Source organism: Oreochromis aureus, linkage group 3 (genome assembly GCF_013358895.1).
Source record: "Oreochromis aureus strain Israel breed Guangdong linkage group 3, ZZ_aureus, whole genome shotgun sequence".
NCBI classification, from domain to species: domain Eukaryota; kingdom Metazoa; phylum Chordata; class Actinopteri; order Cichliformes; family Cichlidae; genus Oreochromis; species Oreochromis aureus.
Window position 1 is genome coordinate 37,651,719 of NC_052944.1, and position 20,878 is coordinate 37,672,596.

At 41.0% G+C, this 20,878-nt stretch overlaps 1 protein-coding gene across 5 annotated transcripts in view; it reads left to right on the forward strand.

The window, feature by feature from the left end:
* col4a6 (collagen, type IV, alpha 6) overlaps positions 1 to 20,878 on the forward strand; it is a 141,939-nt gene that overhangs the window by 108,217 nt on the left and 12,844 nt on the right. Inside the window, exons 1-19 of one of the 5 annotated variants that reach the window (XM_039610145.1) lie at positions 233 to 310; positions 5,151 to 5,243; positions 7,258 to 7,311; positions 7,425 to 7,487; positions 7,643 to 7,687; positions 8,288 to 8,341; positions 9,236 to 9,302; positions 9,385 to 9,495; positions 9,583 to 9,723; positions 11,008 to 11,103; positions 11,383 to 11,540; positions 11,656 to 11,838; positions 12,427 to 12,610; positions 13,714 to 13,758; positions 15,435 to 15,506; positions 16,015 to 16,122; positions 17,688 to 17,906; positions 18,059 to 18,217; positions 18,648 to 18,656. In XM_039610145.1, the coding sequence (XP_039466079.1) occupies positions 248 to 310; positions 5,151 to 5,243; positions 7,258 to 7,311; positions 7,425 to 7,487; positions 7,643 to 7,687; positions 8,288 to 8,341; positions 9,236 to 9,302; positions 9,385 to 9,495; positions 9,583 to 9,723; positions 11,008 to 11,103; positions 11,383 to 11,540; positions 11,656 to 11,838; positions 12,427 to 12,610; positions 13,714 to 13,758; positions 15,435 to 15,506; positions 16,015 to 16,122; positions 17,688 to 17,906; positions 18,059 to 18,217; positions 18,648 to 18,656 (1,924 nt within the window). In that variant the 5' untranslated portion in view covers positions 233 to 247. Of the gene's footprint in view, positions 1 to 232; positions 311 to 3,890; positions 3,981 to 5,150; positions 5,244 to 7,257; positions 7,312 to 7,424; positions 7,488 to 7,642; positions 7,688 to 8,287; positions 8,342 to 9,235; positions 9,303 to 9,384; positions 9,496 to 9,582; positions 9,724 to 11,007; positions 11,104 to 11,382; positions 11,541 to 11,655; positions 11,839 to 12,426; positions 12,611 to 13,713; positions 13,759 to 15,434; positions 15,507 to 16,014; positions 16,123 to 17,687; positions 17,907 to 18,058; positions 18,218 to 18,647; positions 18,657 to 20,878 lie in introns of those variants that run through there. The other 4 variants (XM_039610141.1, XM_039610140.1, XM_039610143.1 and 1 more) reach the window with 4 other exon arrangements.

Genomic DNA, 20,878 nt, shown 5'->3' on the forward strand with positions numbered 1-20,878 from the left:
GTCTAAAGTTTGCCACAGTGTAACTATGTGTTTATTTTGTATGGTTTTATCTGCAAAACAGGACAGCATGTTTTATAAGTTAGATTCCTACTCAGAGTAAAACAGAAGAGTGAGCAGATTGGACAGAATTAGAAATGAGTGCATCAGAGGAACAGCTCAGGCTGAGCAGCTTGAAGACGGTTAAAGAGAGGCAAGGCTGAGATGGTTTGGATACGTGCAGAGGAGGGATTGTTGAAGAACAGTGAAGATGGAGCTGCCAGTCAGGAGGACAAGAGGAAGACTTCAGGGAAGATGTGTGGCTCTAGTGAAGGTGGGGATGCAGATGTTTGGTGTGGCAGAGGAGGATGGAGGGATAGGGTGAGGTGGAGGCGGACCCCTACAGGGAGCATTCGGAAAAAAAAAATTAAGAAAAAGATTAACAGCACAGTATAAAGAAGGGTGTGCTTTAAGGTGTGAAAGACAAGTCAGCAAAACGTCCACTGCTCGCTAAACACATTTGACTGCAGAAAAAATAAGCCTGTGACTCATGCATCTTTTCTATACAGTCTATGTTTAAGCTTAGGATGTAGTCTAGTGTCACAGAAGGGAAAAACAGGAAATCAGCAGTGAGGGCATGCAGGGGGCACACAGGAGATAGCTTTGATTCCTTTTAGAATTTATACTAAGTTACATTTATTTGTTGATGGAAGCATCACTATAAGATGTATATAAATGTCTGCCCCCAGTTTCTTTCCAGTAAAGTGAAGTCAGGGGTCAGGTGCTTAAATTAAAGGACTAGAGGTTTAGATAATGGTCATTCAAAAGGACTGTCTAGGAAAAAAATCTATTTGTTGGAGAAAAAACTTGTTTTTAACCTCATGGGGACACAAATGCTAATAATAAACTGCTATTAAAGCAGAGCTCTGATTTAAGTCATTATGTTGGTGAAAAACGTTCTTTAACCAGCACTACATGAAGACCGTTTCACGTTGTTTTGTAAAGCAGCCATTCCCAAAGTGGAAAGTGTTGTGGCCCCTTAAAAGCCAGAAAATTCATCTTTAATTCACTTTGTTTGTTAGTAAATAATTTCATATTCATGATAGAATCAGGAACTGTGCACAGTATTACTGTGGCATGCCTGCAGTACCTGCAAAGTCCACCAGGGGGCCCCAACTGACACTTTGGCAATCACTGCTCTACAGTCACTAATGACAACAGCAGGCTTTAAGTGCTCTGTGTGTGTGTGTGTGTGTGTGTGTGTGTGTGTGTGTGTGTGTGTGTGTGTGTGTGTGTGTGTGTGTGTGGTGCATGTCGGCTTGAATGACACTAAAGTTCATTGATTTAATGCCGTGCATGTTAACATTTTGGTGGTGGCTCCACAGCTGCACTTCTTCCGTCCATTGCATCCCTCCATCCTTCTCCTTTTAACCCCACCCATTCCCACATCCCTCCACCTTCCTCCTCTCTCCATCCTCTTCTTGACACATGTGTTGGACTGATTTTTGCATCTGTTTCCTGAATGATAAAAACAATCACATGAGCCTCTACTTGTTTCGGTCTGGTTTGTTCTTCATGTGATCCGTGCTGCCACTGAGACAAACGCAGACTCCCTAAGACAGATCGCTCAGCTTAATCCTGACCAGCTCATCTCCAAGTTCAATTATTTTGGCAATTTATTTTATTTTCTTTAGATCGGGGAGTTTGTCAGACGTCCAGTGGCTTCACGGACTGGTTTCTTTATTGTTGAATGACAGCTCAGAGATTTCTCACCATAATTCACCCAAAATTTGCCCCATCCACCCAGTTTCAAAAACACCTCTCCAGTTCAGATTTGCGAGTGGGCTGGAGCCAATCCCAGCTGACTTTATGTGAGTCTATCCCACCCTGGACATTTACCAGTTTAAATTTCTGAGTTGTCACTCTGGAGGACTGTAATCTGTGGGGTGTAACTGGGTGCTGCAATCACTCGCTCCTGCTTCCTGTATGATTTTATTTTCCCATCTTGACCACATCAGGCCTCTGGTGATGATTGCTGAGACTTGTAGGTCATTCTCCCACTCCTTGACTTCTTATTCACCACCCGCTCATCAATCCACACACCCGCCTGAACAAATGGTACAGGTGCTACTAACATTCATCTTCCTCACACACTGCACGCATGCTGTGATCAACCAAAACCCGTAGAGACTGAGCAAGGATAGAATCAGGGATGAAGTGAATGTGGAAACAGCTGGATCTTCTCTAGCCTGATGAGATGCAATTTTAGGATTGAATTATACTTTTTTTCAGTAAAAAAATGTGCAGCATGTGTATTTGTCCCTTTAATTCTGGCCTTGAAATTTTATACGCTGACTATAATATATAAAGTGTCACTAAGCTTTCTTCTTTTTTATCTCCTATCACAACTATTATCCCTTTACCTTCTATGATCTATTTTTGAGCCTTATTTCTATATTTTACCCTCTTTTTTGCCTCCTTTTTCTTTTGCTCCACCAGCGTCACCATTTAAAAAATGCAGCAAATTTATATGACAGAATAGAGTCCAACTGTAAGGCAGGAGTTTCTGCGGACTACAATGTTTGCAGATGACACTGTTAGTAGGACAGAGTACATGTCTGTGAATGAGAGGGAGAGCAGTGCACAAGAGAGGTGAAGAAGAGAGTGCAGGCAAGTGGGAGTGGGTGGAGACGAGTGTCAGAGGTGATTTGTGACAGAAGGATAGCCACAAGTGGGAAAGAGAAAATGAAATGGTGTAAGACAAAAGAACAGGAGGTCGAGCTGAAGATGTTAAAGTTTTCATTGTGAAAGTGTCCAGAATGGATAAAATTAGAAATGAGCAGTGATGGGAATAACGATGTTACTAAAGGGAGGGGGGATCACACGAGTGCTGCTGATTGGCTGAGAAAGAAAAGTAGTCATAGCAACAAGATGCTATCTATGTCAACCCAAGACAAGCCTGAGTCTCCATTTTTGTATTAAAAGTGGGGACTTCAGTTCAAACTATCTATCAGTTTTTACATTGTGTTGATAGGCCACGTAAAACCAAAGTCATGATAAAAAAAAATACACGCAATATTTTTTTCTGAATACGATCGTCATGTTTACTGTCTAAGAACAGGGCTAGCAGGCACTCGCTGTTTAAAAAAAAGAAAGAAAAGCAAACAAAAAACACCCCTTTCCTATTGGTGGAAACATTTACCATGTCGACCAATCAAAAGATGATATGGCAACATGGCATTTAGGTGTTTGGGAAGAGGGGAAAGTTTTGGGAGTGACGGCGAGAGAGAGCAAGTTTTGAGATGTGAGAGATTTGTGACGTTTAGTGTGTTTGGAGTGTGTAGTTCGTGTGTAGTGTAGTGGATAGTTTTGCTTTGTGTGTCAGAACAATGATGCGACAGCTAAATGTCACAGTTGCCACCAAAGGCAGACTGCAGTGTAAACGCTGTCTCCAGGTGGAAAACAGGAGGAGTGATACATCTCATGTTGTGCAGCGTGCAGATTTTGCAGGTCTCACCTTCTCGCCTGAAGAAGTACAAAGCTTTAAAAAGAACTAGTTTCAATATAAGGACTGATGTCCCTTATCGACTGTGTGCACATTTATATGCATAACAGCAGGTTAGATTAACTTTGAAAAAAGAAAACTGAGGTCATTAGTTGCATCTGCTCAGCTCTGATGCTACTCTGCTGCACACAGTACTGAGAGTCCACATCTGCTCTGCTCAGTGAATATAATTTAATGTGATTTTTCAAGGTGCTGATGCCATCTTTCTCACCTTTGCTTCACTAAAATAATCCTCCCATTCTCTCCTTTTCCTCTCACCTTCTCTCCTTCCTTTCTTCATTTCCCCTCCTCTTCTCTTCGCGTCTCCTGATTGGCTAACAGTGTGTTTCGTGTGTATTTCGGACTCTAGGGTGACGTGGGTCTTCCCGGACCCAGGGGTAGTCCCGGCGACACGTCGCTAAGCGGCCCAAAAACACTCACTATCTACAAAGGAGATAAGGTAACACAGCAAAGGAAGGGAAGGAGCGAAGGTTTTTGAGCTAACACAACAGACACACAAAAACACACGCAAGGATGTGGTGGGGGTTTCACTGCAGAAAGTAACCAAACAAAAGAAGTGCAACGATGCAGCAGTAAGCAGGTCAAAGGTCTAATAAAGAAGAGGAGCAGTGATTGCAGCAAACCTTACAAACCTCAGAGAGGAGGACGTGCTGGAGGGAGGAAACAAGGAGATGAGGGAGGACGTGAGGAGACACGGGGAGAGGTGGGGGAGAGGTCGGTCATCACTGTCCAGACTCACAGAGAGCAGCAGTCATGCAGCTTTAATCAGAATTTGGAGGAAAAAATCATTTACATTTTTAAGCCAACCTGATTTTTTTTTATTAAGATAATTAAAGAAATACAGTATTTATCCCATATTTGTTTTACAGCTGTAATAAAATAATGAAAGCAACACAGCTGCTGCAGACTGTGAGTGTGAGAGCCAAACTGTGGTATTAAAGGTGCTGGAAAACCACTGATTTAGTTTAGGTTCAGTAAAAATTGCTCTGCACCAAAACTAGGAAGCTCTTATTGTGAAAAGTGTTTGGATAAAAGAGTTTTTCTTCCTTGGGATGTGTGTCATTGTGCAATGTGTTTGAGGCTTATAACGTTTATGCATTAAACTGCAGTCTAGTGAACACGGCAAAAGGGACCCTAGTGAAAAGTTGCTGTTATAAATTTAATGTTAAAAAGTCAGCATGTCTGAGCTTTCAAGTTCAAACTATTGATCTTAAAGCTTCCCGTTGGATAAAAAGTTAATTTTTTGGTAGCTTTCAAACACATGACACAGACTGACACATCTTGAGTACAGACAAGAAGTCATAGCACTCATATCTGTTTAGTTAAAATTTAATCTGACTATTACTGTCTGAACTTCCTTCAAAGTTTCTGTAAATAGGATTAAAGTTGTAAAAAAAAACACCAGCCTCTCTTCATCCTCATCCATAAAGCTCCTCGCTCCTCTCCTCGGTCTGCGCTCTCTTCAGCCGCTTCCTGCGCGGCCTCATGCCGTCCATCCTCCAGTTGACAGTCTGCCCTCTCTTCCCCTAAACGTTCCAAAAGCTGGGGTTGTTCTTCCCCGCGCTTCGTCAGCGTAAACAGCTCTTTCTTCCTTGGTCACCGCATCCAGGGCGACATGGGCTTGCCTGGTGACCCCGGCCAGCCAATGATCAATGGCGTTGTGGAGTTTGTGGGTTTTCCCAAAGGAGACAAAGGAATGCAGGTTTGTTGGGAAACACAAGTCATAGTTAGTGTTTTATTTCACTGACACAAAATCAGTTTCGAACATAAAAAAGTCATTTTAATGGTGGCAACAGCCTGAAAGTGATCGACACCATCATGTGTTGGTAAACTTGTATGCTTCACTCAAATTATAGAAAAGAACATATACTTTTCTCCCAGGATCACTTCTATATGAATCAGAGAGATGGACATTTTTTCTGGTGTAACCGACACATATCCAAACCAAGACTTCCTGTTATGTCCATGTGTCATTGAGAAAAGTAGATTTTTAATTATTGCCACATGAGCGTGATGATCATCTGGCAGATTTCTTGAAAAGCGAGCTCTCTGTTTGCCCAACACATATTGTTTTTGCTTCATGCAACCAAAGCACGCTCCAGCGCGGCTGATCAATATAAGCAGGGTCTGAGCCTATGGCCACTCGGAAAGTTAAAAACCAACACTATACTAATGCTGCAGCTTTATATTGAATGCATTTAAACTCACAGCACTAACATCTAGTTTTGTAACACTATCGCTAATGTCGGGGAACATTTCCCCTGATATAATAAATCAGTTAAAACATGCTTCCCAAAAAAAAGTAGAAAAATGGACGGCAAAATCTAAGTACTCTGCTTTTATTTCCCCTTTTCAAAAAAAATGTATCAAAGAGAAAAAAAGAAAAGAAAAATGGAAACTTTTTCCTGGGAAATGTGATCCTTTTCCAGGGAGGTCACAGTCTCCCTGCATCACTGAAAACAGTAGGATAGATAAACAACAACAACAAAAAATTTTGAAGGGTGAAGGTGACCAGCTGACTATATACCTTTTGAGCATATGAATTCCCCTGGGAAATACCACAGAGTGATATTTACTCACCGTGTGGGTGCAAATCACCCCATGTTCGTGCTTCAGGGTCTAAACAGACAGCAGCAGCCACATTAAGCTGTTAAATGACGAGCTGCACGAGAGCGTTTTCTTAGCAAGGTGTTGTTTTTATCAGACTGAAGCAGGATTAAACCAGCTACTTCCTGACATACCTCACGATAATGACAATCCTTTCTTTTGGTAGCTCTTGCTCTGAGACCTCAGTGAGCTCCAGACTTTTATAAGACCTTTTGCATGCCTGAGTCAGTAAAAGTTTCACAGCTGGAAGGTCAAAATAATAAACCTCAGGCTCTGTGAATAAGAGACAAATAGAAGGAAAAAGATGTGAAAAAATGACATCTTTAATTCCACTTCATCAAAACAGTAAAGTAGGGCGGGACTAACAGTCAGTGCTATTAAATTACATGCAGCAGACTTGAGGCACAACAGTGCTGCATGCATTTCAACAAGAGGAGTACATCTACTTGACTGTCCAACAAATTATGACTGTCACAGACGATGCTGATTTTAGCACAAGTAAATACAACCCCACTTATCCCCAAAATTGCGACGCTTTAAATGTACTCTAGATAAGAACTGAATGCAATGATTTGCAAATATTTTATGAATAACTGAGAAAATGCGTAATTTTGAGAAAAATTGTTAACTGGCAAAAGGTGAGTAACATGATTGGATATAAAAAGAGCCTCTCAGAAGTAAAGATGGGCAGAGGTTCAACAATTTGCAAATTGTGGAATAATTTCAGAATAATGTGCTTCAATATAAAATTATAAATACTTAAAATGTGTCGTCATCTACAGTTCATAATATCAAAAGATTTGGAGAATCTGGAGGAATCCAAAAGTTCCTATTGGTTGTCTGCGATCTCTGGGCGCTCAGACGGCGCGGCATTAAAAACAGGAAAGATTCAGTCATGAAAATCACTGCATGGGCTCAGGAACACTTCTACAAATCCATCCACAAAATGCTGGTTAAAGCTCTATTGTGCAAAGAAGAAACCGTACGTGAACAGGATCCATGATCTATTAAAAGCAATGAATGAAACAACAACAAATGGGGATGGAGTGCGTAACAAGGATGTATTTTTTGCTGTTGTTTACTTTGCTCTCTCGTTACCTCTCTCAAAGGGTGACCCCGGTCCAAAGGGAATTAAAGGATACCCTGGAATACCTGGCCTACCTGTAAGTATTCAAACTGTTTGCTTGTTTATTTTTTATTTCATGCCCACCATGCAAGATGTATTTTAGGAGAAATTTTGACTCAGGAGATCTTCCTTTTTGTTGCTTAATCACAGGGACCCTTTGGCTATCCTGGAGAATATGGAGAAAAGGGCATTCCTGGATACCCCGGGAGCAGAGTAAGACTCTGTGCTTTTTGGCTTCAGTTGTACTGCATTTAGTGACATTACTGTTTGAAATTCCTTCCTTATTTCCCTTTGTGAGGGAAACTCCTCTCACCATTTCCTCTTCTTCTTCTTCTGTGGTGGGTGTTGTTTGTGTTTCCGCCAAGCAGGGCGCTCCAGGGCTTAACGGACCTCCCGGTGTTCCAGGACTGCAGGTAGGGTTTGTAAGACTGTAAGCACAGAGCAATAGTGCTCACATTATTTATGTGCCACAGAAAATACTCAGCTGGCTTACGGGTGAAAGTAATTGTTTCTTTGCCTTCATTCCCACAGTTGTCCTCTTATATTAAACACATGTTCTTTCCTACATAGAACATAGAAAAATGTTGGAAATGTTGTTTTAACCAGAGCCAAATGGAAATTTGTTGTTTTCTTTTAAATAAATATAATTTAACCTTTATTTAGTGAATTGGGGTTTCATGTAAAAAATGTAATTGATGGTCTATCATAGAAGAAAAGAGCAACACATTTGTTGCCCTTACTCCATGTTAATAATCATATTCATGTGCAGTCACAACCAAAAAGTCCCACAAAAACCAAGAAAAAATACAGTACACACTTCCAAGTACACTTCAGATAACCTCATAATATCTATAGGAAACTTAGTAGTTACTGCATCCTCTTATTTTCTAACTCATGACAAAATATATATATTATTGTCAATACAGACACCCCTGCTGCACGGCATGATAGCCATTAGTCTGTAAACCTGTACAGTATGTTAAATTTAGATTAATTTTTTTTCTTCCACCCAGGGACCCAAAGGACGTCCAGGCATCCCAGGCTCACCGGGATACCCAGGATTCAAGGTAGAGTCACTGTTCCTCTAAAGCAGATGTACACAAGTCAGGGGGATTTTCTTACAACTGTGTTTTCCTATATCATAATTATTATAAAGAGACATCAACATTTCTTACTAAAAAGAAGTTTTATATCATTTGTAATTAGTGAACCTGTGAATTTATAACACCACAGTATATCAGATCCACACGCGTGGTGACCCCTTAGGCATAAAGGGAGCAGCTGAAAGGGCAAAGTTTGTATAAAGCTTCTATATTATTTCACCAGCAGATGGGGCTACTGTGCTCACATTGATGGTAGCAATTTTTATTGCTATATCTGTAAAATATACTGTTGTTACAGAGGTATTGACGACTTGTAAAAACTTAATATTTTTTGTAAGGATATTTTTTATATAAAACATTAACAGTAATTAAATTACCTAATTACAAATCTTCATTTATAGACAGTGCCCTAGTTTAGCAGTTAGAGGCCATTTCATTAAACCCTTTTGACTTCTTGGTAACACAAATATCTAATCAGCTGATAATATGCCAGCAGTTGTATTTGGACATGTTGACATGGTCAAGATGACCTGCTGAGGTTCAAACCGAGCAAAGAATGAGGAAGAAAGGTGGATGAAGATGCCTTGTTAATATCAAAGAAGAATGGCTTGATGGCTTGAGTACTCTGAGCGGAGAAGAAGGCAGTAACTCAACAACCACTCATTACAGCCAGACGAGCAGACGAGCATCAGTGAAAGCATGTTAATATAACTCAATGACACATTTTCAGATGGCACCCTCTGGGTTTTATGGTTAGCTAACTAAAAATGGTTACTTATCTATATGTTGGTTAAAGATTTAGAGAGATGATACCATCAATATTTCTGCTCTAACCTGTTTTTTGGGTACATCTTGTAGGGAGACCAGGGAGACCCCGGACCCCCAGGACCTACGTCTGTTGTTAATGGGGGTTATGCTATTCAAGGTAACATGGAGACCTTATTTTTATTACACGTGTTCCTGTGAACCACCTGCCCTTTAACCACCTCTTCTGTGATTGGTTGCAGGACCTCCAGGGGACTCGGGTTTACGTGGCTTTCCAGGACCCCGGGGTGACCAGGGATTTCCAGGCTTTCAAGGACCTCCCGGCCAACCAGGACCTGATCGTTTTGGTCCAGGTAATACACACAGATTCACACTGATCATGGAGGATTAACCACCATCAGTGATGATCTTTAGACAACAGAAGCTGTCTGTGCACACAGGTCTTCAAGGTCCTCCTGGGCCCAAAGGTGTAAAAGGAGAAGTGGGTGACCCCGGCTTACCACCCACTGGTTTTGAAGGTTTCCCAGGACCCCCTGGGCCCCCAGGACCCAGTGGCCTTCCTGGACCTCAAGGCCCTCCAGGTATAATTACACAAAAACAGCAGATATAACTCTGTGGTCCTTCCCTCTCAGGCGAGCAGAAGTAGAAACTGAATATTTTAAAATACAGCTTTATTTTTATTTTCCTCCTTCTAATTTTCTTATACATGTTTGAGCTTTGACTGTTGTTTAAGTTGGGCTCAGTTTCTGTTACTGTTGGGGTCACGGGGATTGAAGCGAAATATTGTTCAGTATATAAAAAAATAGATTTTTACATTTTTAACGCAATAAAATTCAATTACTCGGTAGAAGTGAAAGACAAGAAATAAAAACACTTTCAAGTATAACAGCTGACTGACTTTGCTGTCCTCCAAGGCACAAACGCTGGCCCCTGCTACATCTATCCTGATACAGGTCAGTCCTACAGGTATCCCAAAGGCAGCCATATTTCTTTGAAACTCGGCAGCAACAATCTCCCTGCCAAAGCGAAAGTCAAAACAGCACACTCAACTTTCACAGGCAGCATCTAGCTGCCACAATGCTTTATTTTATTCACTTCTGTGCTGTGGAGGGAGCGGTGGTAAGTATAGAGTGTAGCCAGCTTCAGTCTTGGATATGAGAGGCTCTCTCTACTGATCCAAGCTGCTTCTCTCATCTCTGGTGACAAAGTGTCGCCTGCTGTGAACGTAATTCACAGATTTCACGTGGACATTAACGCTTGCCAGCAAAATATTTTTTTAATGACTGTTTATTTCTAAAACAAACTCATGGAAACACCGGGAGAAACTGTCTGTGTAACATACTGGAAGGAAATCATTGGAAAAACATCCAAAGGTGGTTATAAGATGATTTCACTTGCATGGAAGATGACTGTGTTTGGGTATTTTCTTTGCCGGGGTAAGGCTCCGAACTGCAACAGGCTGTGCATGCTGCTTCTGGCAAGTAGCCCTTAACCATGACGGTCGATGTAAAATCACTGAAAGGGTTCATGTTGTTTTACATTTTAAGATGACAAAAAATAAGCCTCTCATCTTGCAACAGCAGCTTAAATCTTTTGTCAAATCTGGAAACCAAACAAAGCAAACTAACCTGATTTTAAACTGTGGCTTCAAGCTGCACTTCCACTCTGCTGGCTTGAGTACTTTCTCTTCCGGTTATTGAAAGCATGGTTTAAAAAGGAGAAGCAATAAATCAGTTCCAGAAACTTAAACAAGTATAAAGTGTTTGTGTAAAATCTTAAAGTAACAATTTGTGACTTTTAAAGCTACTCTGCGGTCAGTGTAACCTCTAATGGGTGTAACTTTGCGTGTGTGTTTGTGCTTGCAGGGGACTCTGAAGGTCTACCAACTGCTCCCCCTGGAGTCCCCGGGCTGCCTGGTCCCATGGGATTGCCAGGAAACATTGGTGCCAAAGGGTTTAGAGGTACACGCAGATATGCAGACTTCATGAAATGAAATGATTTGCTTCTTGCAAAAATATATTTAAATCATAGCGCCTTTCTTTCAAAATGAGTCTAAATTGTTGTTGGGAAGTGAAGAGGTGAGTGAGGAGTTTAGGCACAAAGGAGCAGATGTAATAAATGAAAAGCAAGCTACAAAATACAAATACGAAGCATCGGTATCCAAGGAAACTAAAACACAACTACTGGGAATCAAAGCATAAGTGCTACAATCTACAATTCTTAATCCCGCCATCCTGCAGGTGACCCTGGTGACTGCAGATGTTCTGGAGGAGACTTCTCGGGGTTAGTTGGACCACCTGGACTTCCAGGAACCAATGGCAATCCTGGGTTCCCTGGGGTGAAGGGTTTTCTGGGAGACCCCGGTTCACTCGGCTTCAGTGGTCTTCCAGGACCTAGTGTAAGCAAAACTCTGCCCCTGATATGACTTGAATGGGAATCAATAATAACAATAATAATAATAATAATAATAATAATACCAGTTTCTGAAGTTTCACATTTCTGTCCCTCTGCAGGGTCCTCCTGGTCAGCGGGGCTTCCCCGGGCGTAAAGGAGAGAAGGGGGCTCCATATTACCCCACCCTAAATCTGGCTCCGAAGGGAGTCATAGGAGATCCTGGACCCAGAGGACCTACAGGTGAAACAGGAAATCCTGGAAGAGATGGACTGCCTGGCTTCCCTGGATTTCCCGGACCCCCAGTGAGTCCTTCAAAACACAGTTTACATATTAATTCATCTTCAGAAAGATTTAAATTGAATACGTTTTTAAAAAGACGTCCAAACGAGGATCATTGTCAACTCATTTCCTCTTTCCTCTCCTATACTTTCTGTCCTGTCATTTCGTTTCTTTCCCTTTCTTCTTCTTTTGTTTTTCGTGTCTCGCTTCTTTCCTGCCTTTTCATCTCATTCCCTTATTTCCTTTCTTCTCCTGTATAATTTCTGTGCCTTTCTGTTCATCTCCTTTTCTTCCCCCTTTATTTTGTATTTTACCATCTATTTCCTTTCCTCTCTTTTCCTTCCTTTTATTTCCTTTTATCTTTTGTTTTCTCTCCTCCCTCTTCATTATCATTCTTTTGTTTTACCACTTCCTTTCTCTTACCTTTTTTGCTTTTTTTTACTTTCTTTTTCTTTTTTCCTCAAACTTTCCTTTTTCTCCTTCCTCACCTTCTTTTGGTTTTCTCTTTCCTTTCATATCCTACCCTTTTTCCCCCTTTCCTTATTTTCCTTTCCTCTCCTCTCCTCTCCTCTCCTCTCCTCTCCTCTCCTCTCCTCTCCTCTCCTCTCTAGGGTGATGCAGGCATCGGCTCAAGGGGAGAAAAAGGATTCCAAGGGTTTCCAGGTTCTAAGGGACGTCCTGGAGGCCCTGGTGAGCCGGGCATTGGCTTTGATGGAGCACCCGGCTTGCGTGGAGACCCTGGAGAACCCGGTATACCTGGTTTGCCAGGGCCACCTGGTTCACCTGGAGTGAAAGGTAAATAATGCTGTTTTGAGTGTGTGTCCGTGAGACAGAGAATGACATAAAATATGTGAATGTGTGTCATGCAGTCTTCTTCAACAGGGCGATATCCACAACAGTTATCATCCTCACATGCTAGATCATTATAAGACCTCTGTGAGGCAGCCTGTCCAGGACCTGAGCAGAGCTTGTGGCTCTTGTTAGATTTCCTCTTCCAAAGCAGCTTCCTGCTCTCCGTGTTTCCTCGGCTGCAGCAGCAAACGATTAACGAAATGATTAACGGTCTCCATTAATGTACTTACACACTTCACCTGCAGCCAACAATCTATAAACTGCTTCCTTAATGGAATGATTGATGCTCAATGATGATGATGTAATTGCTGATTAAGCTAAAAGGACTGTGCTTGTTTAGTCTCAGAACAGGTGAGAAGTTTGATGTTTGCCATCTCTGGCTTTTTACCCAAACATCTGCTGCTAAACTAAATTTATATAACCAAACCAAAACAGAGTTTTTATGTGTATTTTCTTTTGCAAATCTTTTTTTTTACTAACCAATCCTATATTAGCTTAACAACAGTCAGCTTCTAGCTACACTTTTCAATTTTTTGCTACAGCCACAACGAATATAAAATGATGGCAGCAGCAGACGTCCGCTTCTTCCTCTCTGAGACTAAATGACACAAACCTTTCGGCAGCAGCTGGCCACTCATCTTCAGTATGAATGTGTGCTTTCATACCATGACGACTGATTAATTTTTGCTTTTAATATGAAGGTTATTGTCGCTGGCAGGAGTTAAGAGAGAACGAAGTGTTGGCATGCATCGCGGGCGCACAGATGCCCCTCCTTCCTCTCTCTCCTCTCATGTTGACGGCAATAACCTGTTTTTGCCTGAACTGAATGAGCTTTGAATTAATTAAACGGAACTTATTGCTGATTTGCTGATACCTGTTGTGATAAAAACCCAACTCAGTGGCTTTATTGGCGCATGCAAATCAACCTAACTGGCTTTGTATGCTTCCACCTTCTGCCTCTCCCTCTCTCTCTACCTATCTTTATCTCCCCCATCCATCCATCCCCTCGTCTCTCTGACCTCCTTTGTGCATGTGTATCTATCCAGGTGAAAGCATCTGTGAAGGGCTTAATGACACCGAAGAGGGACAGGGTGGGTAACTGATTCTTTTATCCACCAGCCAGGTTAGCGAGCCTTCGACAGAACCTCTAGAGTTAGTTTCAGGCAGACCAGCAGCTGGTGGATGAATATGCTGCTGCTGTTTACAATGGAAGCAACCTGTTTGGTCTGTCTGATGGGTTTCAGAAAAAGAGCATTCCACATTCAGTGAATGATGCTTTAATTACATGAATTTCAAAAACTAGAGAAACCTTTTAGGCCAGTAAACCTACCACGAACAGTTGGGTCCAAAGTTATTGCAATAGTGTGTAATGAACTGTAAATGTCATAATTCATAAAACTAAAATAGAGAGAAAAGAAGACATCGTATCAATGATGACCATTAAAAATGTAACCATGGGCTTTGCTTTAGTCAAGCTTGTAGCACCTTGAAGATAGAAAAGGGAAAAGTTACTCAGTATATCTTTAGGGAGACAAAATAACTTGTGATCATAACCCGAACCTAAGCCTATATTCTGGTTAAACAAAAGTTGTTTTCTTTGTTCCCTAATTGCCAAGATTTGGGCATAAAAAGAACGAAAGATTCTGATTGCCTAGGGTTAGAGTTAGGGTTAGGTTTGGCACAGATGATGACTTAGATCTCAGAGGGTTAATGATGTGATAGCCTGGATGTAAGCCATTCATCAGCTTTGGGTTGCCAGGTTATGAATTTTCCAAAATAGCCCACGTTTATCCTTTTTATCATTCTGCCCTAGTAATATTAGTAGACCCTTGGTAAACACCTAAGAAACTCCAGTGTTTCTGCAGCTCTTTCAAAGAACATTATGTCAAAGATATTTTTCACAGTCTGGGAGCTCAGACTATTTTTTGAGGTCTTATTACAGCTTATAATTGTTTCATAAGGGAAGTCTTTTCAGAAAAAGCCCCAGTCTCCCTTAATCATGGGAAACATAGTGCACTCTGGAAACAACTGGCTAACTGTCAATCATTTGTTCGTGACGAGGCCGATGGAAGCTTCTCGCTCCCTGCGTCTTCAGGGTTTCCACTCAGGCCCAATCAGTCGATGATTGACTGTCGAGCTTCAGGGCTGTTTATACGCGCTCTGCTTCCTCCAATCAAAGCTGCTGAAATCTTGCGCATGTTTTCAAGCCATGCCTCTGCTTAAAATGCTTTTAACCAATGAAAGGTGACCAAGTGGGAAAGAAAGAGAGGGTGCTAATGGAAATAATACAACTGATCCTCAAACACAAAACCCGTAATGGATTTCTGATTCCCATTATCTTCTTAATATGATGAATTTGCTTCTAACTCCCTGCACAAAAAGTCTCTGTTGGCGTGAGTGGATGTGATAGACAATCGGCACCGCAACTAAACATTCACTGAATATTATTATCCAACATTTTACTGTGTCACTGTGTTTATATTGCAGTTATTTATAATAATACATTATCACATATGTCTAAAATGGTGTTAAAAGAGATTTTGTTTGTATTTATTAACATGTGATTTTGACCTGTGCTACATTGTGCTAATTCAACTCTTGGCCCTGATTTGATGAGATGAAAAGAACACACAACTATAAATAACTGTGTTTATATATAAATAGGTATACATTTTTAGATGCAGCTATTATGTGTCCAAGTGTTCACTGTAAATGTGTATTCAAGTGCTCGAGGTCTGAATGCTAACCTGTGTATGACTGCTACCAGGAGAAACTCTGCCTTGCGTATTTACGGGTGAGGCAGGAGACCCAGGCGATCCCGGTTTCTCTGGACAACCAGGTACGATTTAACAGATGTCTTAGCCCCCCCCCCCCCCACACACACACACACACACCTTTCCACCATATGTTCTCTGATTGGCTGCCTGTCCCTCTCTATGACATCACGGATCCAAGAATAGATTGTAGTAGTTTACTTTTACACAAGTTGACCTCAATATTTCAAATTTTGCCCATGTTTAATGCACCAATCTACCAATGGAACAAACAGGAAATAGAAAAAAGCACAATAGGTCCTCTTTGCATGCACTTTCACATTGTTCATTTTTAGATACAGGTGCAAATTGCATGATTTTACTTTGTTCCTCTAGGTTTTCTAGTTGATCAATTAAGATTCTCAATCAGTGTTTACAGGAATAAGATGAATATATTCATTAATAATTTTATTTAACAACTTTGTTGATCTGTATTACTGCTTGTATTGTTGTTGTGACTATTGCTTACAAACTGGGAAAACAAATCATCAGAATCAGCTAATAATAAGAGATCAACTTGTGCCTCTTTGACAGGTCTTAAAGGTAAACCAGGGCTCCAAGGGACCACTGGACGTCCAGGGTTTGATGGCCCCAAAGGAGAAAGAGGAGACCCCGGCACCGGAGGCGTGCGTGGACCTGAAGGTAAAATTGCGTGGTGGGGTTTCTCTGTACTCATTGCGATCCAGACTGCAATAAGACATAACATGCAAAAGTCAAATAATTAGAAATGAAACTAAAAGGTTTTTTTCATTGTAATGCAAATTATGCTATTTCACAGAGGTAGTGTCATGGCAGGGATAGCTGGTGTGTTTATGAATTGGACCCAAAAGCAGACACAAGATACAAAAAATAGAAAAATGAGGCAAGGCGAAAACAAAGGTGGAACTAAACTAAAACCTAAAGTGGGAAAACTAAAACTATGAAATGATGACAAAAGACAAGAACATGAAACTGAATGGGAACATGCAAAAATGTAACTGTGAAATAATCCAAACATGAAAATGAGCATGAGCATGAACATGAACCCGGACAGTTGGATGCAGAAACTCTGTGACCTAACGTGACTTTGACATGAAGACAACCACACAGCCCGACACTCAACGGAGGAAGATGGGCGACTTAAATACACAGAAGGGTAATGATGGAAGTGGAAACACCTGGGGAAACACAGCTGAAACAAATAAACATGACGCCACAGGGGAAGCAAAACTAAACACACTGAACATGGAAACAAGACTTACAAAATAAAACAGGAAACATAATGGAACATAGACACGACAGCACAAAGGTGACAATTAGAACATGGAACAGAAGGGAGAGACTAATGCACTGGCCAAAATGAAAGTAAAAACACAGAGGACGAGACCGACTACATAGAGGACAGGAAACGACTCATAAATCAGGAGACACTGATGGAACAAAAACTAGAATAAAACTCAACTAAATGCTAACTAAATAATAACACCAGAACTTAATATTATCGCAATCTTAACATAAGAAAATCACAAATACAAAATAAACTCAAAACAGTGGGTCACAGACCCAGCCCCTGACAGCTTGTTTCATTTGCTTCTAGTGCTGCATTCATGATTAGGATAAATGATTTACTATTATGATTTATTATTTAAAGATAATTCATGACACACTAAAGCAGTTACTGGAGGCTGTGCCATAAAAAAATGACATGTTTAAAACATGTCAAAAACATGTTAAAAAGTAATTGTGGCGATCTTGAAATGTTCGCGTTGCAGGGGCCACGTCTACAACCATGGCCTATAACCATGCGCATGGGCAGGTGATGTCTTCAAAGCAACCTTGGTGTTTCAAGATGGCGTTAAAATGGCAAGAAGACTGAGTCAGTCTGCTATCACTTTGTGATTAAATGGGATCAAGTGGTAATTACATGCAATCTGTTAGTGATAGCAGACTGATTAACTGGGATAATAGGGCAAAAAACCCAGATCTGTTCACATAAACTGCTTACATTCAGAGTCCACCCTGAACTTCATCTGAAATCAAAAATTCTGAATTTCCCCACATTCAGTCCTTCGATATTTAATCTTTAATCTTGATCTTTGGCGGTTTTCTGTCTTACGTTCCACCTTGGTTGGTTACAACTTCCTGTCACAGAGAGAGCCATAGAGAGGGTGCTTCCTACTTCACTGTTGTGCATTTTAATGTGTTCCTCGGCCTGTCATTCCCTGCAGGTTTCACTGGACCCAGAGGGGACCCTGGTATTCCAGGTATCCCAGGGCAGAGTTTTGACGGGCCCAGGGGTAAGGACGGTCTCCCAGGCCGTCCTGGAGCCAAGGGCCAGCCTGGAGAGGTGCTTGGAGCTACACCTGGATTTCCTGGACAGAACGGTTTACCAGGAATTCCTGGAGACAAGGGCCAGCCGGGAACACCTGGAGGACCCGGAATCCCTGGTGGGTAGCAGGATTTAAGTCAGTTACCTATTTGAACAAAACCAAATAAAAACATAGTATTTGACTGGTGTCCTGAAATAACAAATGTCAGCTGACTTAGCATTCAAATGCTTGTGCAAGCAACACTTTGTAAACAAAGTCTGTTCTTGAAGGATTTGATGGACGTCCTGGTGCTCTTGGTCGAAAAGGAGAACGCGGAGTTAACGGTATTCCTGGTAGTCCTGGCCTTCCTGGGCTTCCAGGTGACCCAGTTGGTGGCATTCCTGGTCCACCTGGCCCTGAAGGTAGCAAGGGTCTGAGAGGACCACCAGGTGAGAGAAAAAATGATTTGGGGGTTTTGTTTTATTTTTTGCACATTTTACACTCTAATTTGTACCTTTGAGAGATTCTTAGTGTGAATTATTGCAAAAGAAGGTGAAATATGACTTGATCTCTACTGAAATCCTTCACCTCTCATCCCTGCACCAGCCCTGGTTCATTCTTCTTTTTTTCCATCGTTCTTTCACAGTCATCCATCATCACAGTTGCCCGTTTGAATCGTGTTGTTGTTTATCAAACACTGCATCACCCACGAGAATGTCTTCTCCCTCTTTTTTTGTATTGTTGTATTTTTCCATGTCTCTGTTCTTCCTCCTTGTCACTTTCATCTTTTTTCCCCAACACCACCACCACCATCATCATCTCCATCCATCCTCTCAACCCTCCATCCTTTTTTTGTTGGTGTTGGGTCACTCGTTATAGGCTGCCCAGGTGAGACACTCTCTCCCTCGTCCCATTGTCCATCTCTCCTCCCGCCCAGCCGCGCCACCCTTGGCTTGCATTTCCTCCATCCTCTTGCTGTTGGTGTATTAGAACAAACACTTGAACTGCTGCCTTCATTTCTCATCTGCGCTGCGCACAAATGTCCATCTCCACAGTGCAGTCGTGGAGTCTCGTATGGGGTGTAACACCACTTCTCTGGAAAAAAAAGATGGTAAAGGAAATAAATGGGCAAATTAATATGAAGGTGAATGAATACAGAGGCAAAGCAAAACATTAATGCCTATATTATTTATTATTTTCAAATTATTTTTGATTAATTGAATGGCATATTAATTGATTTATTTAATTTTATTTTTGTTTTTTATTTATTTTTATCTTTTGGGAGGGGGTATAGTGTTACCTCATTATCTAAGAGAAGGATCACTTTTGCCTATGTTTGATGAGGTGCTTCATCAAATTGTGCCATGTGACTGTGTTTGCATCATTAACTATTTTAAAGTACATAAAACTATGATGTTAGAAGGAAATGACATCATCACACCCCACAGAAAGACTGAACCAGATGGATATTTTGTAACAGTTGTGTAAACAAAGCATTTCCACAAGAAATGTGAAAGCCACTGTTTGCTGTTCTTACTTGCAGAAACGACTAACCTCATTGTGAACTAAGTGTTTCTGTCTAATCAGTTCCAGATGTGTTTGATGAATTAACTGTAACAGGTTTGTGTGAAAATTGAAGATTTGGGGGCAAACGCTGTTTAACTCAAAGCTAGAAGCTTTTCATTTTACACTCTTAAAAGGACTTCTTATTTTCAGCACATCCTTGCATTGATCAAAAAGTGATAAGCTGCAACTTTGCAGCACAGATGTGCTGGAAATGGGTTCATTTTTTAAGAATGTAAACAGTAGCAGTTAGTGTGCTTTAGATGGCTTAACCTTGCTAGTCTGGAATTGCACTCAGAAACAGTATGATTACCAATCGGCTGGTTCTCCTGTAATTGGAGTATCAAAATTAGCCACACTGAGCTTTCATATTTTTGCAACAAAATCTGCAATCTGGGTGCAATTACAGCCCAATCGCAGCAATGAAGTATTGTAAAGAAATGTGTGATGGCATTGTTGTTGCTGTTTGCAAGGCTGCTTTAATATGTGTGTTAAAAGATTAAAAAACTAGGTTAAAACCTGATAGTTGGAGGTAAGTGTATTTATCATAAAAAATGATATTATTATTATATTATGATACAGTTATGGTAAAAAAAGAAAGATTACCCTCTTAAATTCTAAGGTTGTATCTATAAGAACATAATAATGATAGTCTGGTCCTTAGCAGGTCTTAAAATTAGGCAAACACAGCCTCAGATGAACTACAAAACATGTTGCATTGTGTGTTTATTAAACAAAAACAAAAGCGAAAAGAAGAAGCATTGCGTAAAAAGTGTTCCCAGGAGCGGTCCTACCAGCAACTTCGACCTCAGTCAGTCCTGCAATGCTCAGAGAAAATCCGCAAGAGGTACATCTCAGACTCTACAGGGCTCAGTTGTCAAGTTAAATGTTAAAGGTCATTATCAGAGATGGGCAGTAATGTGTTAAAAGTGATGTAATCCGATTACTTTTTTCAAGTAGCGAGAAAAGTCAGGGATTACTACTACAAAAAAGTAATTAGATTACTGTTACTTTCCCATACGCACACTGTGTTACTGCGTTACTAAGTAACGCAACAACAGGCAGCAGACTAATTACACGGAGGATAACGGGATGATGGGAAACAGGGGGAAACACAGCTGGAACTAATCAGACATAACGAGACGGGGAGGAAGCAAAACTGACAGGACAACAGACTATCAAAATAAAACAGGAAACATGAGACACACACACTAAGGCATAGACTAACTGAACACAGGGAACCAAGGCAGCGAGAGACACGACTGGGAAACAGATGAATAAACATGGAGACAGAACTTAACATGTGTGATGGACTACACATGGAGCATCGACACAGGGGAGGCATGGAAACAGAACCAATATAAATTAAACCAGAAAACACAAACACTGGGTCACAAACCCAGGACCGTGACATACAGATAAAGATAAAGGTATAAATCGGGTCATGCAACAGAACAGTGATCCCAAGCACAGCAGCAAATTTACATGAGAATGACTGAAAAAGAAGAGAAACAATGTGCTACAAAGGCCCAGTTAATGTCCAGACC